We start from the raw sequence: 18,656 nt of genomic DNA on the forward strand, positions 1-18,656 counted from the left end.
TGCTTGGTCTCTCCATGTCATTCTTTCCTTTAACTTCCAGCTGAAGTCTCCATCTGGAGCGTGGATATCCTCTGCGACCACTTATTTGCCTGGGCTTCTAAGACCCACTCGAGAAGGTGTCTAAGGTGGGGCACCTTCCGCTATTCGAGAGGGCGCCTGCGGCCTCCGTGGTCAGAGCTAACCTGGTGTCACGGGTTATATTGATTTTCCGCGTAAACCAAGCTACTCAGCCTCTTTTCTCCACTGAATTTTCCTACTGAGCTATCCTCATTCTATTACTTTTTATATCTCTAATTACCATTTGAATAGGTCGCCGACGCCGTCTCCCCTTCAAATACCCTGGATCAGCCGGGGCTGGTCCTCGGCAGTTACCTATGCTTCTGATGGACTGGCTACAAACTAAAGGTCCAAATGACTTCCTCCAACTCAGGATGCTAATCCCAAACCCAGATTATTACTTGTACTTCTGAACAACTGGCTAAATCAGAGGTCCCCACACTCCCTTGTTGAGTTCAATTAATTTATTAGAGTGGTTCACAGAACTCAAGAAACCCATTTACACACTAGATGATCAACTTATTATAAAATGACGTTAAAGGACACAAACCAACAGCCAAATAAAGAGATGCACAGGGCAATGTCTCAAACAAAGGAGCTTCTGTCCTTGTAGAACTTGAGGCCTGTCAAGATGGCATGCAGTATCATTCTTGTTCTATATAGAAGCTCTCTGAAAAGGGGCAAAAAGCTGTCCTTCAGGTTTTTAGGGAGGCTTTATTATAAAGCCATGACTGACTAAATCATTGGCCAAAGGCAACTGGTTCAACCTCAAGCCCCCTTCCCTCCCAGGAAGTCAGAGAGTGGGACTGAAAGCTCCAACCTTCTGCTTACAAGGTTGGTTTTCTTGGGAACCAGCTCTCAACACAATATTAACAAAAGCTAACATATGACCCTCTAAACATCACCTTATTAACATAACACAAAACACCTTTTATCACTCTCAACACCTAGGTGATTCCAAGGGTTTTGGGAGCTGTGGTCCAGGAAATGAAGATGAAGACCAAAACATAAATAAAAAATATATATTGATCATCTGAATGACCAAATAGATATTTCTTATAAGTCACAATAGTGCAAACACATACTGCATTATTTTGTTTTTACCAAATTAAAATAGCAGGCCAAACAGCATAATTAAGCGGTAAAAGCTAGAGCAATGAAAATAAAGGTCAGGATAGTAGTTACTGTTAGCCATGCACTAAAGCATACAAATGGGAAAGGGCCCTCGGGGGACAGGTAGCTTCTAGGAGGCAGGCAATATTCTGTTTTATTACCTGACCTGGTGGGAATTGCAAGGATATTTATATGGAACAATTTATTAAGCTTGGCACTTATGGTTCATGCAGTGTTTTGTATATTGGTTAGATTTTGTAATTTTAAAGTTTTTTCATTATTATTCTAAAGAATCACGAAGAGGACAGAAGGAATACAGGAACATCTGATTATTACTTACTACTGCATTTTGAAATGGTATAAAGATTGAATAAAAGCATTTTAACTGATCTCCACTTCTGTTATTCTGCCATTTCCATCTCATCAGATTAAAAATAATAGTGGTATAATCTTATTCAAAGAAGACAGGTATTTCCTATATTTGACAGGCCTACATTTGGATTATAAACTCTGAGAAAAGACTATTTTCACATCTATGATGGTATCGTTGGGCTCTTTACTGCCTGGAAAACAGTAAGTTCTCAAAAAGTATCAGTTCAGTGGATTCACTGGTAAAACTAAGTTTTTCAAAAACCAAGCATTCCAAAGAGATGTGAAAAAAGTCCTATGACTTCAATCAGTCTCTAAACTGTAAGAATAGCTATTGAGGTGGTATTATTTGATGGTACATTTGTGGTTACTAGTAAAACTCCAGAGAAATTAATGTATTTCCAAAACAATATGTTAACAAAGATTAACATTATAGTAAGCATCAGGCAGAATTTCTAGGACAAGCATGGAATTTGCCTCTGCACCATCTTCCATTGGATGCTATCTGTGCCATCATTGGAGGGCTGGCAAGATGGAGTAGAAGGATGTGAGCTCACTGCTTCTTTAAAAAACCCCAAAATCACCAATAACTGCTTAAAAACTATTGCCAAAACAAACAACAATGCTGAAACCTAACAAAAAAGAGACCCTACATTCAAAGACAAAGAGGAAGCTACAACAAGATGGTAGGAAGGGCACAATCAAGATAAAATCAAGTCCTATACCTGCCGGGTGGGCAACCCACAAATTGGGAAATAATTATACCACAGAAATTCTCCTATAGGAGTGACCCACATCAGGTTTCCCAGCCTGAGGGTCTAGCAATAGGAAGGGAAGCCCCCAGAGAATCTGGCTTTGAAGGCCAGTGGGGTTTGATCAGAGGAATTCCACAAGACTGGGGGCAACTGAAACTCCACGGTTGGTGGGGGGGGTGCACACAAGATCCCATACATACCAGGACCCAAGGACAAAAGTCGTGACCTCATAGGACACTGGGCCAGACCTACCTGTGAGTATCTGACAGTCTCCTGCAGAGGTGCAGGGACAAGACTAGCAGTGGCAGTTCTGGCAAAGCATTCATTGGCACAAGCACTCCTGGAGGTCACCATTTTCTCCTTAAGACCTAGCCCAACCTATCAGGCTGCAGACTCCAGTGCTGGGACACCTCAGGCCAAACAACAAACAGAATAGGAAGACAGCTCCAACTGTTGGCAGTTAGCCTGCTTAAAGTCTTCTTAAGCATAGCCCTGTCCACCCAAGAGACAAGACCCATATCCATCCACCAGTGAGCAGGATCCAGACCTACCCACCATCACAAGCCTCTCAGACAGCCAGTAGAAGCAAGAAGAACTATAGCCCTGCGGAACAGAAAATACAATCACAGAAAGTCGGACCAAAATGAGAAAACAGAGGAATATGTCCCAGATGAAGGAAAAAGATAAAACCCCTGAAGAACAACCAAGTGAAGCGGAGACAGGCAACCTATCTGAGTAATGAGTAATGGGAGTGAAAATGATCTAAGATCTCAGAAAAAGAATGGAGGCACAGTTTGAGAATATGCAAGAAATGTTTGATGAAGATGTAGAAAAACTTAAAAAACAGAGATGAACACTACAATAATTGAAATGAAAAATAAACTAGAACAAACAATAACAGACTAACTTAGGCAGAAGAATGGATAAGTGAGCTGGAAGACAGGAAGGTGAAAATCACTGCCATTAAACAGAATAAAGGAAAAAAAGAATTAAAAGAAATGAAGACAGCCTAAAAACACCTCTGGGACAATATTAAATGCAATAACATTTGCATTATAGGGGTTCAAGAAGAAGAGAGAGAGAAAAGACCTGAGAAAATATTTGAAGAGATAATAGCAGAAAACTTCTCTTTCATGGGAAAGGAAATAGTCACTGAAGTCCAGGAAGTGCAGAGTTCTAGGCAGAATAAACCCAAGGAGCAAAATGCTGAGACACATACTAAACACACTGACAAAAATTAAAAAGAGAAAACACTAAAAGCAACAAATAACATACAAGGGAATACTGTAAGGTTATCAACTGATACCTTAGCAGAAACTGTAGACAGAAGGGACTGCCAGAGGAGCCGGCCAGGCTCCTCTGTCAATGGGATTTTTTTGCAGGCAAGAATACTGGAGTGGGTTGCCATTGCCTTCTCCAGGGGACCTTCACGACCCAGGAATAGAACTTATGTCTCCTGCATTGTATGTGGATTATTTACCATTGAGCCACCAGGGAAGTTCAGGAGTGACACAATATATTTAAGAGGGAAGGGAAGAATATGCTATCCAGCAAAGTTCTCATTCTGATTCAACAGAGAAATCAAAAGCTTTACAGACAAGCAATAACTAAGAGAATTCAGCACCATCAGACCAACTTTGTAATAAATGCTATAAGGAACTTCTTTAAGTAGAAAAGGCCACAACTAGGAAGAAGAAAATTATGAACAGAAAAGCTCACCAGTAAGGCAAACATAAATGTAGTAAATCATCTGCACACCAATATATCAAAATCAGCAACTGTGAGAAGAGAGCACAAATGCAGGATATTGGGAATGCATTTGAAATTAGAAGACTAGAAATTTGAAACAATCTTGTTTATATATAAACTGCTGTATCAAAACCTCATGGTAACTGCAAACTGAGAATCTACAATAGATACACACACACAAAAAAAGAAAAAAGAATTTAAACACAATGCTAAAGTTAGTCATCAGATCACAAGAGAAGAGAACAAAAGAGGAAGGGAGAAAAAAGACCTACAAAAACAAATCCAAAACAACTAAGAAAATGGCAATAGGAACATGTGCTGTGCTGTACTCAGTGTGCTTAGCTGCTCAGTGGTGTCCAACTCTTTGCAACCCGTAACTGTAGCCAGGCTCCCCTGTCCATGGGGATTCTCCAGGCAAGAATACTGGAGTTGGTTGCCATGCCTTTCTCCAGGGGATCCTCAACTCAGGGATCGAACCCAGGTCTCCCACATCGCAGGTGGATTCTTTACCATCTGAGCCCACCACGGAAGTCCAAGAATACTGAAGTGGATAGCCTATCCCTTCTCCAAGGGATCTTTCCAACCCAGGAAAGGAACCGGGGCCTCCTGCATTGCAGATAGATTCTTTATCAGATGAGCTACCAGGGAAGCCCCAATAGGAACATCAGATCAGATCAGATTAGTCGCTCAGTCATGTCCGACTCCTTGTGACCCCATGAATCACAGCATGCCAGGCCTCCCTGTCCATCACCAACTCCCGGAGTTCACTCAGACTCACATCCATCGAGTCAGTGATGCCATCCAGCCATCTCATCCTCTGGCGTCCCCTTCTCCTCCTGCCCCCAATCCCTCCCAGCATCAGGGTCTTTTCCAGTGAGTCAACTCTTCGCATGAGGTGGCCAAACTACTGGAGTTTCAGCTTTAGCACCATTCCTTCCAAAGAAATCTCAGGGCTGATCTCCTTCAGAATGGACTGGTTGGATCTCCTTGCAGTCCAAGGGACTCTCAAGAGTCTTCTCCAACACCACAGTTCAAAAGCATCAATTCTTCGGTGCTCAGCCTTCTTCACAGTCCAACTCTCACATCCATACATGACCACAGGAAAAACCATAGCCTTGACTAGATGAACCTTTGTTGGCAAAGTAATGTCTCTGCTTTTGAATATGCTATCAATAATTACCTTAAACATAAATGGATTGCTTCCCTGGTAGCTCAGCTGGTAAAGAATCCACCTATAATCCAAGAGACCTGGTTTTGATCCCTGGGTTGGGAAGATCCCCTGGAGAAGGGAAAGGCTACCCAATCCAGTATTTTGGCCTGGAGAATTCCATGGACTGTATAGTCCATGGGGCCACAGAGAGTCGGACATGACTGAGCGACTTTCACTTTTCACTAAACGGATTAAATGCTCCAACCAACAGACATAGACTGGCTGAATAGATACAAAAACAAGACCTGTATATGTGTTGTCTATAAGAGACCAGCTTCAGATCAAAAAACCCACACCGACTGAAAGTAAGGGAATGGAAAAAGATTTTCCATGCAAATGGAAATCAAAAGGAAGCATTACTGATAAGATAGACTTTAAAATAAAGATTGTTACAGGAGACAAAGAAGGACACTACATAATGGTCAAAGAATCAATCCAAAAAAAAGATACAACAATTATAAAAATATATACATACTCAACACAGGAACACTCCAATATATTAAGGCAAATACTAACAGCCATAAAGAAACTGAAAGTTGCTCAGCTGTGTCCAACTCTTTATGACCTATTCAGTTATTGGGCTTCCCTGGTGGCTCAGATGGTAAAAGCGTCTGTCTGCAATGCAGGAGACCTGGGTTCGATCCCTGAGTTGGGAAGATCCCCTGGAGAAGGAAATAGCAGCCCACTCCAGTATTCTTGCCCGGAAAATCCCATGGATGGCAGAGCCTGGTGGGCTACCATCCATGGGGTCGAAAAGACTGGGACACAACTGAGCGACTTCATTTCACTTCACTTCAGCTATTGAGCAGTTTCAAGTGTAACAGGTATAATGAGGAAAAATGAGTTTTTAACTATTAATTAAATTTAAATTTGAAAACAGTTGACTCAGTTTTAAGTTTCTCTGAAACAATTTGGATATGTGAACCTACTTTTTCAATGCTGTATTTTATAAAATAGATCAAGAATATCAAATGAAAACTTAGCCTCTGAACTAAGATGCAACATATACACTGAATTAAGTGTAACATATACACTGGATCTCCAAGATTCAATATAAAAAAATATTATAAAAGAATCACATTAATAATTTTATATAGATTACGTATTTAAATAATAGTATTTTAGATATATGGGGCTAAATAAAATAATTATTCAAATTAGTCTCAACTTTTTCGTTTTACATTTCTTAAAGCAGCTAATAAAAAATTGAAAACAGCTATCAGAATGTACTTTGTTTCTGTTGGACAGTGCCATACTAGTATTAGATATAAATGACCACTCATTCCTTCTTGAAATGCTGCTGTTTTCCCCTTTTACTTCTTGGACTCCCCCTTTCTAGTGTGCAGTGTAACTTTCTTCCACTCACTCCTTAAATGCCAGAGTCTCCCAAGGTTGTCCCTAGGCCCGTTCCCCTCCTCACACTAGATACTCTTCCTGGGTAATCTCACCCCTATCCAGGGCTTTCACTGTTCCCAAATCCTGAGGACTGTCAACCCCTATGTGCAAATCAGCCACTCTCCTGAAAACACTAGGTTCAACTCCACCTACGCCTAAGTCTAGCTGCACCTAATCTGTCATTATATCTTTACATATTTACCTTATTAATATCATAAATCTTGCCCCTCCTCTCCATTTCATTCAGGTTTTCACAATTTCTCACTTTTACCACTACAATAGCTTTGAAAGTGCTATCCCTGACGCCTTCCAAATCAACTTCCTTTTGCTATTTAGTTTCTAAAACTCACACCTGGCCATATGATTTTTCTATTGAAAATACTCTGGCGGTTTTCCCACTGCTTTCAAGGCAAAATAAAAACTTCTTATAATCATACATAAGGCTTTATGCTTCATTATCAACCTTATAAAATCCCAAACTCAGGCATATCTAAGCACTTGAAGCTCCCTGAATACATCATGTGTTGTGATCAATTGTGCCCGACTCTGTGTCCCCATGGACTGTAACCTGCCAGGTTCCTCTGCTGTGGAATTTTTCAGGCAAAAATACTGGAGTGGGGTTCCATTTCACACTCCAGGAGATCTTCCCAAACCAGGGATCGGTCCCGAGTCTCTTGTGTCTCTTGCACTGGCAGGCAGACTCTATCACTAGCAGCACCTCTCCTAGTCATCCTTCAAAACTCAGCTGATGTATAATGCCCCCAGGAAAGGTCTCCAAATGCCCAAGTTTGAACAAGTGTCCATCCGCTGTGTCACCATCACCCCTATACACAGCTCTACCAATAACCCATTGGCACTGCCCTAGAATGACCTGGTAGAGTCTGTAAATTCTCTGAAGGTAGGAATTAAGTGGGGCTTCCTTGGTGGCTCAGGCGGTAAGGAATCCGTCTGCAAAGCAGAAGGCCCAGTTTCGATCCTAAGGTTGAAAAGATTCCCTGGAGAAGGGAATGGCTACTTATTCTAGTATTTTGCCTGGAGAATTCCATGGACAGAGAAGTCTGGTGGGCTACAGTCCACAGGGTCACAAAGAGCCAGATAATCGGACACAACTGAGAGACTAACACACACAGGAATTAAGTGTTTTAAATTTACCTGCCACAAAAAAAGAAAACTACAGGCCAATATCACTGATGAACATAGATGCAAAAATCCTTAACAAAATTCTAGCAATCAGAATCCAACAACACATTAAAAAGATCATACACCATGACCAAGTGGGCTTTATCCCAGGGATGCAAGGATTCTTCAATATCCGCAAATCAATCAATGTAATACACCACATTAACAAATTGAAAAATAAAAACCATATGATTATCTCAATAGATGCAGAGAAAGCCTTTGACAAAATTCAACACCCATTTATGATAAAAACTCTCCAGAAAGCAGGAATAGAAGGAACATACCTCAACATAATAAAAGCTATATATGACAAACCCACAGCAAACATTATCCTCAATGGTGAAAAATTGAAAGCATTTCCTCTAAAGTCAGGAACAAGACAAGGGTGCCCACTTTCACCACTACTATTCAACATGGTTTTGGAAGTTTTGGCCACAGCAATCAGAGCAGAAAAAGAAATAAAAGGAATCCAAATTGGAAAAGAAGAAGTAAAACTCTCACTATTTGCAGATGACATGATCCTCTACATAGAAAACCCTAAAGATTCCACCAGAAAATTACTAGAACTAATCAATGACTATAGTAAAGTTGCAGGATATAAAATCAACACACAGAAATTCCTTGCATTCCTATACAGTAATAATGAGAAAACAGAAAGAGAAATTAAGGAAACAATTCCATTCACCATTGCAACGGAAAGAATAAAATACTTAGGAATATATCTACCTAAAGAAACTAAAGACCTATATATATAAAACTATAAAACACTGGTGAAAGAAATCAAAGAGGACACTAATAGATGGAGAAATATACCATGTTCATGGATTGGAAGAATCAATATAGTGAAAATGAGTATACTACCCAAAGCAATTTATAGATTCAACGCAATCCCTATCAAGCTACCAACAGTATTCTTCACAGAGCTACAACAAATAATTTCACAATTTGTATGGAAAAACAAAAAACCTCGAATAGCCAAAGCGATCTTGAGAAAGAAGAATGGAACTGGAGGAATCAACCTACCTGACTTCAGGCTCTACTACAAAGCCACAGTTATCAAGACAGTATGGTACTGGCACAAAGACAGAAATATAGATCAATGGAATAAAATAGAAAGCCCAGAGATAAATCCACGCACATATGGACACCTTATCTTTGACAAAGGAGGCAAGAATATACAATGGATTAAAGACAATCTCTTTAACAAGTGGTGCTGGGAAATCTGGTCAACCACTTGTAAAAGAATGAAACTAGAACACTTTCTAACACCATACACAAAAATCAACTCAAAATGGATTAAAGATCTAAACGTAAGACCAGAAACTATAAAACTCCTAGAGGAGAACATAGGCAAAAAACTCTCTGACATACATCACAGCAGGATCCTCTATGACCCACCTCCCAGAATATTCGAAATAAAAGCAAAAATAAACAAATGGGACCTGATTAACCTTAAAAGCTTCTGCACATCAAAGGAAACTATTAGCAAGGTGAAAAGACAGCCTTCAGAATGGGAGAAAATAATAGCAAATGAAGCAACTGACAAACACTTAATCTCAAAAATATACAAGCAACTCCTACAGCTCAACTCCAGAAAAATAAATGACCCAATCAAAAAATGGGCCAAAGAACTAAATAGACATTTCTCCAAAGAAGACATACAGATGGCTAACAAACACATGAAAAGATGTTCAACATCACTCATTATCAGAGAAATGCAAATCAAAACCACTATGAGGTACCATTTCACGCCAGTCAGAATGGCTGTGATCCAAAAGTCTACAAATAATAAATGCTGGAGAGGGTGTGGAGAAAAGGGAACCCTCTTACACTGCTGGTGGGAATGCAAACGAGTACAGCCACTATGGAGAACAGTGTGGAGATTCCTTAAAAAACTGGAAATAGAACTGCCTTATGATCCAGCAATCCCACTGCTGGGCATACACACTGAGGAAACCAGAAGGGAAAGAGACACGTGTACCCCAATGTTCATCGCAGCACTGTTTATAATAGCCAGGACATGGAAGCAATCTAGATGTCCATCAGCAGATGAATGGATAAGAAAGCTATGGTACATATACACAATGGAGTATTATTCAGCCATTAAAAAGAATACATTTGAATCAGTTCTAATGCGGTGGATGAAACTGGAGCCTATTATACAGAGTGAAGTAAGCCAGAAGGAAAAACATAAATACAGTATACTAACGCATATATATGGAATTTAGAAAGATGGTAACAATAACCCGATGTATGAGACAACAAAAGAGACACTGATGTATAGAACAGTTTTATGGACTCTGTGGGAGAGGGAGAGGGTGGGAAGATTTGGGAGAATGATATTGAAACATGTAAAATATCATGTAAGAAACGAGTTGCCAGTCCAGGTTCGATACTGGATGCTTGGGGCTAGTGCACTGGGACGACCCAGAGGGATGGTATGGGGAGGGAGGAGGGAGGAGGGTTCAGGATGGGGAACACATGTATACCTGTGGCAGATTCATTTTGATATTTGGCAAAACTAATACAATTATGTAAAGTTTAAAGATAAAATAAAATAAAAAATAAATAAAATAAATTTACCTGCCTGGGCTATTCTTAATGAGTATGTATTTATTAAATGGACATAAAATTAAATAAGGGAAACCTACAGAATAAACTGCAAGGCTAAAAATTTAAAACTAGGCTAATATAATCACTAGTTAAATGAAGAAAGTTAACCTGATCACTGCAGATGGTAATTGCAGCCATGAAATTAAAAGACACTTACTCCTTGGAAGGAAAGTTATGACCAACCTAGATAGCATATTAAAAAGCAGAGACATTACTTTGCCAACAAAGGTCCATCTAGTCAAGGCTATGGTTTTTCCAGTGGTCATGTACGGATGTGAAAGTTGGACTATAAAGAAAGCTGAGTGCAGAAGAATTGATGCTTTTGAACTGTGGTATTGGAGAAGACTCTTGAGAGTCCCTTGGACTGTGAGGAGATCCAACCAGTCCATCCTAAAGGAGATCAGTCCTGGGTGTTCATTGGAAGGACTGATGTTGAAGCTGAAACTCCAATACTTTGGCCACCTGATGCTAAGAGCTGACTCACTGAAAAAGACCCTGATGCTGGGAAAGATTGAGGGCAGGAGGAGAAGGAGATGAAGGGGCAGGATGAGATGGCTGGATGGCATCACTGACTCAATGGACATGGGTTTGGGTAGACTCTGGGAGTTGGTGATGGACAGGGAGGCCTGATGTGCTGCAGTTCATGGGGTCGCAAAGAGTCAGATGACTGAGTGACTGAACTGAACTGAACCTGATCACTCTAAAAATACTTTATTAGATGGCCTATTCCAGGACTGAATGAGCTAGCCAATAAAAATACATGTCCTAAATAATCATTAAGAGAGCAAACATTCAACAAAAGCAATGATTAAGAAATTTAAAAACTAAATATGTTATTCTACTTCTATAGCCTGTTTTTCGGATCTTTTCTTCCCTAATTCTATTTATCAGTTCCTTTCTTTAGCTCTTAACATTAACTTTCTTTCCAATTAAAAGGTGCATTTTTTTCCCTTCCTTCACTCAATCCTTTTCACTTCTTACCGTCCTTCCAATTCTCCTTTTAATATAACAAAAAATACACTGTCTTTGTTATCTCTGCCAGCCACTTTGTATAAAACAAAGGAATGGTAAAAAGCAGTGAATGGAATGATATCACCAGTCAGACAAAACCATGTGCGTTAATTTGGGTGGGTGATTTCATAATACTAAGCAGCTAATCTGGACCATATGCATAGTAAGTGGAGTTTGACATTCATGTAAGTCCTTGGGGTTACTGCAGCAGGACAGCAAGAGGTAAGAAAGAACAGCCAAGTTACTGGTGGTGAGGGCAGCTAAGCACAGCTTTACAAAATTCTCCTCTTTGTGCCCATCATTCAAAAGAAAGCAGAAACAGACAGCGGGAATTCAGGAAGCTGTCAGCTACCTGAACTAGCATGGTTGGGTAACTGATTTGACGGTGTTTGCAGCAACAGCCAATCAGTACCAGATGCTAGTCTGAGCACACTGACCAGAGTACCAACTTCAGGACACAAAATAAAGTGCTCCCAGGGCACTTACAAAATTCAGTTTTAGTACGGAATGCATTCTGAGAGAGGCATAGAAGTATCTGAAGAGGAATTATATAAGTATTTAATGTAGGTTGGTAGGAAGAAACAGTTGCTATCATAGAAGGAAAGAGAGTACATTCTTTCAATTACCTAAGAGCAACTTTCTAAAACTGCTCAAAATTAGCTTTTGTAGGCATAGGGAGGTTCACCCTGAGGATCTATCTCATACGGAAGTCACAATCAAACAAAAATGAAATCTCTTGAAAAACTTTATAACCAGCAAGATAATGTAACAGTGAAGGATGTGTTTGAAAGTTTCTAGACTATCAAAGCAGCATTTTTAAATAATCAGTTGAATTTAAAGCAGTACAGGGCTTTTGTACACTTACCCGTGTCCAGGAATTAAGTTTTGATTCTCTAGAATTCTGTGGATCTTTCTTAATCAGACAACACAAGCACCATATTAGGATTTTGGGGCTTTCATCTGCAGAAATGAAGGTTAAAATAAGTAGGCTTGATAAAATAGAAAGAAAAGATAATCAGTATAAAATCTGTAAACATTATATTTAAAGGAAACACATTTATTATAAATGTTTTAGAAAAATCACAAACTACGAAGGTTCACTGAACAAGCATCCGGGATCATGTGTGAAACTTAATTTTGTGGGTTTTTTTTTCCTTCTTGGGTTCAAGGATTACTTATGCTTAGCCTTTGTGTGGTCAATTCCTTTTCTGTCACAGAAGCAATTTTTAAAGCCAAAAGAGAAAGATGGAAGGAACTAAGAGAATCAGTCCTTTTTATTTTCAAGATCAGTTCTTTATTTTATTTTCAAACCATTAGTAATTTCAGCCTTTTTAAGGCAACATCACTGCTATGAGTGGTAGTCAATATTTCTGATTTAATCTAATTGGCCAAAATACCTTCACTTGTTAGAAATAAATTTAACAAAAAGAATTGTTTTAAAAAACATTCTTTTCAATACCAGATGGTTTGGACAAAACAGAAGCCTTTCACATGCTCCTCATGAGGCAGGAGGTAGATGGGCTCCTTCTCAGAGTAAAGCAACTGGAGGTTCATTCCTTGTGGATACCAGGACAATTAAGGGAGAAGGCTGGGCCTTGCCCAATCCACATATTTCTTATTCTCGAAGTCAGGAGACCTCCCTGACCTCACACTTGAAGAAAAGGCTCCTCAGAGGTCAAAGGAGAGTTGTATTAAAGGATGTTCCCCACCCAGACACCTTTTCAGTAAAATCTACCTTGGCTAAGACGTGTGTGCACACCCGAGAGGATCCTGAGATAGACCAAACATGGACCGTGAACCAGGTAAATCAAAATGACTGGCCAAAGGAAAAACGGAAGAAATGCCCCACAAAAGTAATTCAAACTGCCACAAGGACGCACTCAGGGATTCTCCCTCTGAGTCTGCCTGTGTGTCTATCCACACAACTGTACTTTTTCCCCCTCTTAATAAATACTTTGTTTCACCACTTTCTGTCCTTGTGGGAATCCTTTCCTGCGAAGCTGAAGGGCCAGGGCCCTTGTCACTAACCACTGGTCTAGTGGCTAGGAATCTGGGGCTTTCACCGCCACAGCCCAGCCTCAGTCTCTGGCTGGAAACCCAAGTCCCCCTCCAAGCTTTTGCAAGCTGAGGCCACCTGATTTCACTAATGCTTTACTCTAAAGCGTAAAACTTTACTAAATATGTGATAACAATGTCGACCTTTGAAATCTTCTATGTGGACAGCACATCTATTTGGTAAGCCATTTTCTCTTTTCTCCTTTGGCAACTAAGTCCATTCAAGTTAGAGATTTTAGAACACAACTGGAAAGCAAAAATGAGGCCTAAAAACTGAAGATGTCAGTATCTGAACTAGAGCCAAGCTACTGTGGACTCTACCACAAGGCCATGGAGCTCAGGCTGAGGAAACCCAGCACCTGTAATCACACCTCTGCAGATCACCTGATGCTCTTTACTTTGTTATCAACTGCAATTTCATAAACAGAGCATTTCTGATGGCTTCTTAACAAGAAATAAGGAGAACACAAACTATAGTAAGCTACCTCTGCATTTTCTACCACACATCAAAGGACTCTGATACTAATTTTAAACCCATCTCGCCACCCCCCCCCCATAAACATTCATAAGCCTATGCTCTTCTAATAACTAACATTTCTGAACAAACTTTACCAGGAGTTATCCTGAGAGATATTCATATTTTTCCTAGTTTTTATGAGCTCAAATACCATCACTAGCTTGCCTGAAATCAGTTTATTGCAAGAATCATGTTATTTACCCTCTGAAGATTCTAGAGTTCTTCAGGCTGAACCAATGCCATTGATTAAAAATCTGTTGTACTGTTTTAAATATCCAAAGAAATTATAACTATCTGCATGTCACAAGTGTGATAATACATCTATTGATAGGCTTATGCAAGCAACTTCCTGTGTTAAAGAGAATGCAACCCAATGGGAAGCATTTCCAAAAAATCAGACTTCACCAATAAAAAGAAAAAAGAGGAAGAATGAAAATGTTAGCGATAAAGCACAAATCTAAAAAATCCAAAAAATGAGATCTTTCCCCAGGTATTAAGTGACTCTGCACATTTATTTCAACAAGTGTATTATTTTTTACTTTTCTCTCAACAAGAAGAGCCAGAATAACTTTCAACCAGCCTTAAGGAGGTGCCTTTTTTGCCCAGAATCAATGCACTGAAATGTACTATTAATGAGCTTACTTTGCTTTAGAGACTTAAAAATGAAAGCCACCACTTGTTATTCATGAATGCCACCAGCACTGTCCACAGGGGATGGCATCTGTCAGGTTCCTCCCTGGAGGCTCAGGTACCAGGGCTGGGGCACTGGGGATAGAAAATTGCCTGGGATTCATCATGTGGGCAGTCATCAGTGCAAATCTGCATTCTAAAAATTAGTGTAGGGGAAAGGAATATACTAACATATATTTGTCACCCAATTATTTTATTTTTTGATATCTTGAACTGAAAGTCTAAATGAAAGCTAAATTAATTCTATAGTTTCAAACTGACAGCAGCATATTTTTAGACAATAAATATTTATTGTTTTCAGTTGCCAAGTTTGAAGGCAAACTCTCAGGTGAGTTCAGTTGCTCAATTGTGTCCAACTCTTTGCAACCCCATGAATCACAGCACGCCAGGCCTCCCTGTCCATCACCAACTCCCAGAGCTCACTCAGAGTCACGTCCATCGAGTTAGTGATGCCATCCGGCCATCTCATCCTCTATCGTCCCCTTCTCCTCCTGCCCCCAATCCCTCCCAGCATCAGGGTCTTTTCCAGTGAGTCAACTCTTCGCATGAGGTGGCCAAAGTACTGGAATTTCAGCTTTAGCATCAGTCCTTCCAAAGAAATCCCAGGGCTGATCTCCTTCAGAATGGACTGGTTGGATCTCCTTGCAGTCCAAGGGACTCTCAAGAGTCTTCTCCAACACCACAGTTCAAAAGCATCAATTCTTTGGTGCTCAGCTTTCTTCACAGTCCAACTCTCACATCCATACAAGACCACTGGAAAAACCATAGCCTTGACTAGATGGACCTTTGTTGGCCAAGTAATGTCTCTGCTTTTGAATATGCTATCTAGGTTGGTCATAACTTTCCTTCCAAGGAGTAAGCGTCTTTTAATTTCATGGCTGCAGTCACCATCTGCAGTGATTTTGGAGCCCAGAAAAATAAAGTCTGACACTGTTTCCACTGTTTCCCCATCTATTTCCCATGAAGTGATGGGACCAGATGCCATGATCTTCGTTTTCTGAATGTTGAGTTTTAAGCCAACTTTTTCACTCTCCACTTTCACTTTCATCAAGAGGCTTTTGAGTTCCTCTTCACTTCTGCCATAAGGGTGGTGTCATCTGCATATCTGAGGTTATTGATATTTCTCCCGGCAGTCTTGATTCCAGCTTGTGTTTCTTCCAGTCCAGCGTTTCTCATGATGTACTCTGCATATAAGTTAAATAAGCAGGGTGACAGTATACAACCTTGACATACTCCTTTCCTATTTGGAACCAGTCTGTTGTTCCATGTCCAGTTCTAACTGTTGCCTCCTGACCTGCATATACGTTTCTCAAGACGCAGGTCAGGTGGTCTGGTATTCCCATCTCTTTCAGAATTTTCCACAGTTGATTGTGATGCACACAGTCAAAGGCTTTGGCATAGTCAATAAAGCAGAAATAGATGTTTTTCTGAAACTCTCTTGCTTTTTCCATGATCCAGCAGATGTTGGCAATTTGATCTCTGGTTCCTCTGCCTTTTCTAAAACCAGCTTGAACATCTGGAAGTTCACGGTTCACTTATTGCTGAAGCCTGGCTTGGAGAATTTTGAGCATTACAAAAAGCATGAGTAAAAGAAGCTGCTGCTGCTACTGCTGCTAAGTCACTTCAGTCGTGTCCCACTCTGTGCGACCCCATAGACGGCAGCCCACCAGGTTCCCCTGTCCCTGGGCTTCTCCAGGAAAGAACACTGGAATGGGTTGCCATTTCCTTCTCCAATGCATGAAAGTGAAAAGTGAAAGTGAAGTCGCTCAGTCGTGTCCGACTCTTAGCAACCCCATGGACCGCGGCCTACCAGGCTCCTCCGTCTATGGGATTTTCCAGGCAAGAGTACTGGAGTGGGGTGCCATTGCCTTCTCCCAGAAGAGGCTACAGTTATGATATTAATATGTGAATCATGAGGGCAGAGTTAGAACCTACCAGCCAGAACTCCAAGGTGAAGGCAGTAATTTTACACAGAGAACACCACTGAATAAAAGGCGTTTTCTCCCTTTCTATTATCTAATTTTTCTCTTCTCTTTGGGTCTTTTAATTTTCAAATCCCTCCTCCTTCTTTATTATCCTTATTTCTGATCTTATTTTCACTTACCATTAAGGGAAACTTACTTTCTTTCCTTGATGGAAATTGTTTATTTTGTATTGTATTTCAAAGGTAATTTTGATATTATGAAATCATAAGAAGAGATACTTTCCTGGAAGAAAGTGCCCAGCGAGTCAAACAACAGTGGCAACACAGCCAAGATTTGATCACTCATGGAGTTCTCTGCCTGTCAGTCTCCTCCAGGAGCTTGACACCAAATGGGTACTTCAAGCAGGAAACTGAAATTTAATGGGCAATTCAAGAAATTAAAATTTAATGGGCAATTCAAAAGGTAACATAAGCATTTAAACAGAGATGGAGAATTTGCTTCTGGTTGTCAGAGGGGCCAAAGTAATGGAGATTAGGTGCTAAGGAGAGATCACAGACAGACACAAGTTTAAGGCCACAGGGATAAATCAGTACAGCCTCTCACGTTCACACATAAAGAATCGGAGATCCAGTGAGCTGGGTGGCTTGCCTTAGAAAATCCCATCTCATCTACTGTCCTTCAAGAGCTAGTCCCCACAAAACCTCCCCTGTGAAACTCTCCTTCCCCTCAGCAACTCATGCAAAGCTCCACAGCACCAACCATCATCCTGAGTCTGGCTGACCTACTTAGGTCTCTTTTTTCCCTAACCAGAAGCTCCTTGGGTGCAGAAATTGTGAGCCATGTTTTCCTAAGGCTTGCTGTTTTTAAAAAGAATAGTGAATATATACATTCACATGAAGCTAGCTCATGGTAAAGCCAGGACTGGAACATTTCAACCACAGTCGTATGATCCGCAGGAACAGATCATTACAAAAATGTAGGCTTTAGAGGAGTCAAATCTTGAATTTTATTAGTTCTGTATTCTGAGAAAAGTGGCATATCTATAGTAATCCATAAATACCTATCCTGCAAACCTATCATGAATTCAATCAGACCCACTATGCAATCCGTAGAGAACAGTGCTCAATACCAAGTGAGCAACGCTGCTCATTTTACTTCAATTCTACAACCCAAACTTTTTAACATATTAACATTTCTGAATTAAGGATATGTCCTATATCCACTGCTGCCATTGTTCAGTTGCTAAGTTGTGTCCAGATCTTTGCAACCCCATGGACAGCAGCAAGCCAGGCTCTGTCGTCCTTCACTATCTCCTAGAGCTTCCTCAAATTTATGTCCATTGAGTCACGATGCTATCGAACCATCTCATCCTCTGTCGTCCCCTTCTCCTCCTGCCCTCAATCTTTCCCAGCATCAGGGTCTTTTTCCAAACTCAGCTTTTCGCGTCAGGTGGCCAAAGTATTGGAGCTTCAGTTTCAGCATCAGACCTTACAATGAATATTCAGGGTTGATTTCCGTTTGACTGGTTTGATCGCTTTGCAGTCCAAGGGACTCTCAAGAGTATTCTTCAGCACAAGAGTTCAAAAGCATGAACTCTTTGCTGCTCAGCCTTCTTTATGGTCCAACTCTCAAATTTGTACATGATTACCAGCAAAACCATAGCTCTGACTATATGGACCTTTGTCAGCAAAGTGAAGTCTCTACTTTATACTATGCAGTCTAGGTTTGTCAGAGCTTTTCTTCTAAGGTCTTTTAATTTCATACCATCTGCAGTGATTCTGGGGAGAAGGCGATGGCAACCTACTCCAGTACTCTTGCTTGGAAAATCCCATGGACAGAGGAGCCTGGTAGGCTGCAGTCCACGGGGTCGCTAAGAGTCAGACACAACTGAGTGACTTCACTTTCACTTTTCACTTTCATGCATTGGAGAAGGAAATGGCAACCCACTCCAGTGTTCTTGCCTGGAGAATTCCAGAGACAGGGGAGCCTAGTGGGCTGCCGTCTAGGGGTCACACAGA

At 40.5% G+C, this 18,656-nt stretch overlaps 1 protein-coding gene and 1 long non-coding RNA gene across 32 annotated transcripts in view; both read right to left on the reverse strand.

Annotated features, from left to right (window-relative positions):
• The window catches only part of LOC139184441 (uncharacterized), a 61,601-nt gene extending 53,126 nt beyond the window's left edge, over positions 1-8,475 (reverse strand). Inside the window, exon 1 of the long non-coding RNA XR_011567947.1 lies at positions 373-8,475. This is a non-coding gene — a long non-coding RNA (uncharacterized lncRNA). The remainder of the gene's footprint in view (positions 1-372) is intronic.
• FANCC (FA complementation group C) overlaps positions 1-18,656 on the reverse strand; it is a 343,736-nt gene that overhangs the window by 193,430 nt on the left and 131,650 nt on the right. For 30 of the 31 annotated variants that reach the window (XM_070794289.1, XM_070794290.1, XM_070794284.1 and 27 more), the window contains one exon: positions 12,317-12,411. In XM_070794289.1, coding sequence (XP_070650390.1) covers positions 12,317-12,411 — 95 coding nt within the window. Of the gene's footprint in view, positions 1-12,316; positions 12,412-14,665; positions 17,048-18,656 lie in introns of all 31 variants that reach the window. The other variant, XM_070794294.1, reaches the window with a different exon arrangement.

Source organism: Bos indicus, chromosome 8 (assembly GCF_029378745.1).
Source record: "Bos indicus isolate NIAB-ARS_2022 breed Sahiwal x Tharparkar chromosome 8, NIAB-ARS_B.indTharparkar_mat_pri_1.0, whole genome shotgun sequence".
Classification (NCBI taxonomy): domain Eukaryota; kingdom Metazoa; phylum Chordata; class Mammalia; order Artiodactyla; family Bovidae; genus Bos; species Bos indicus.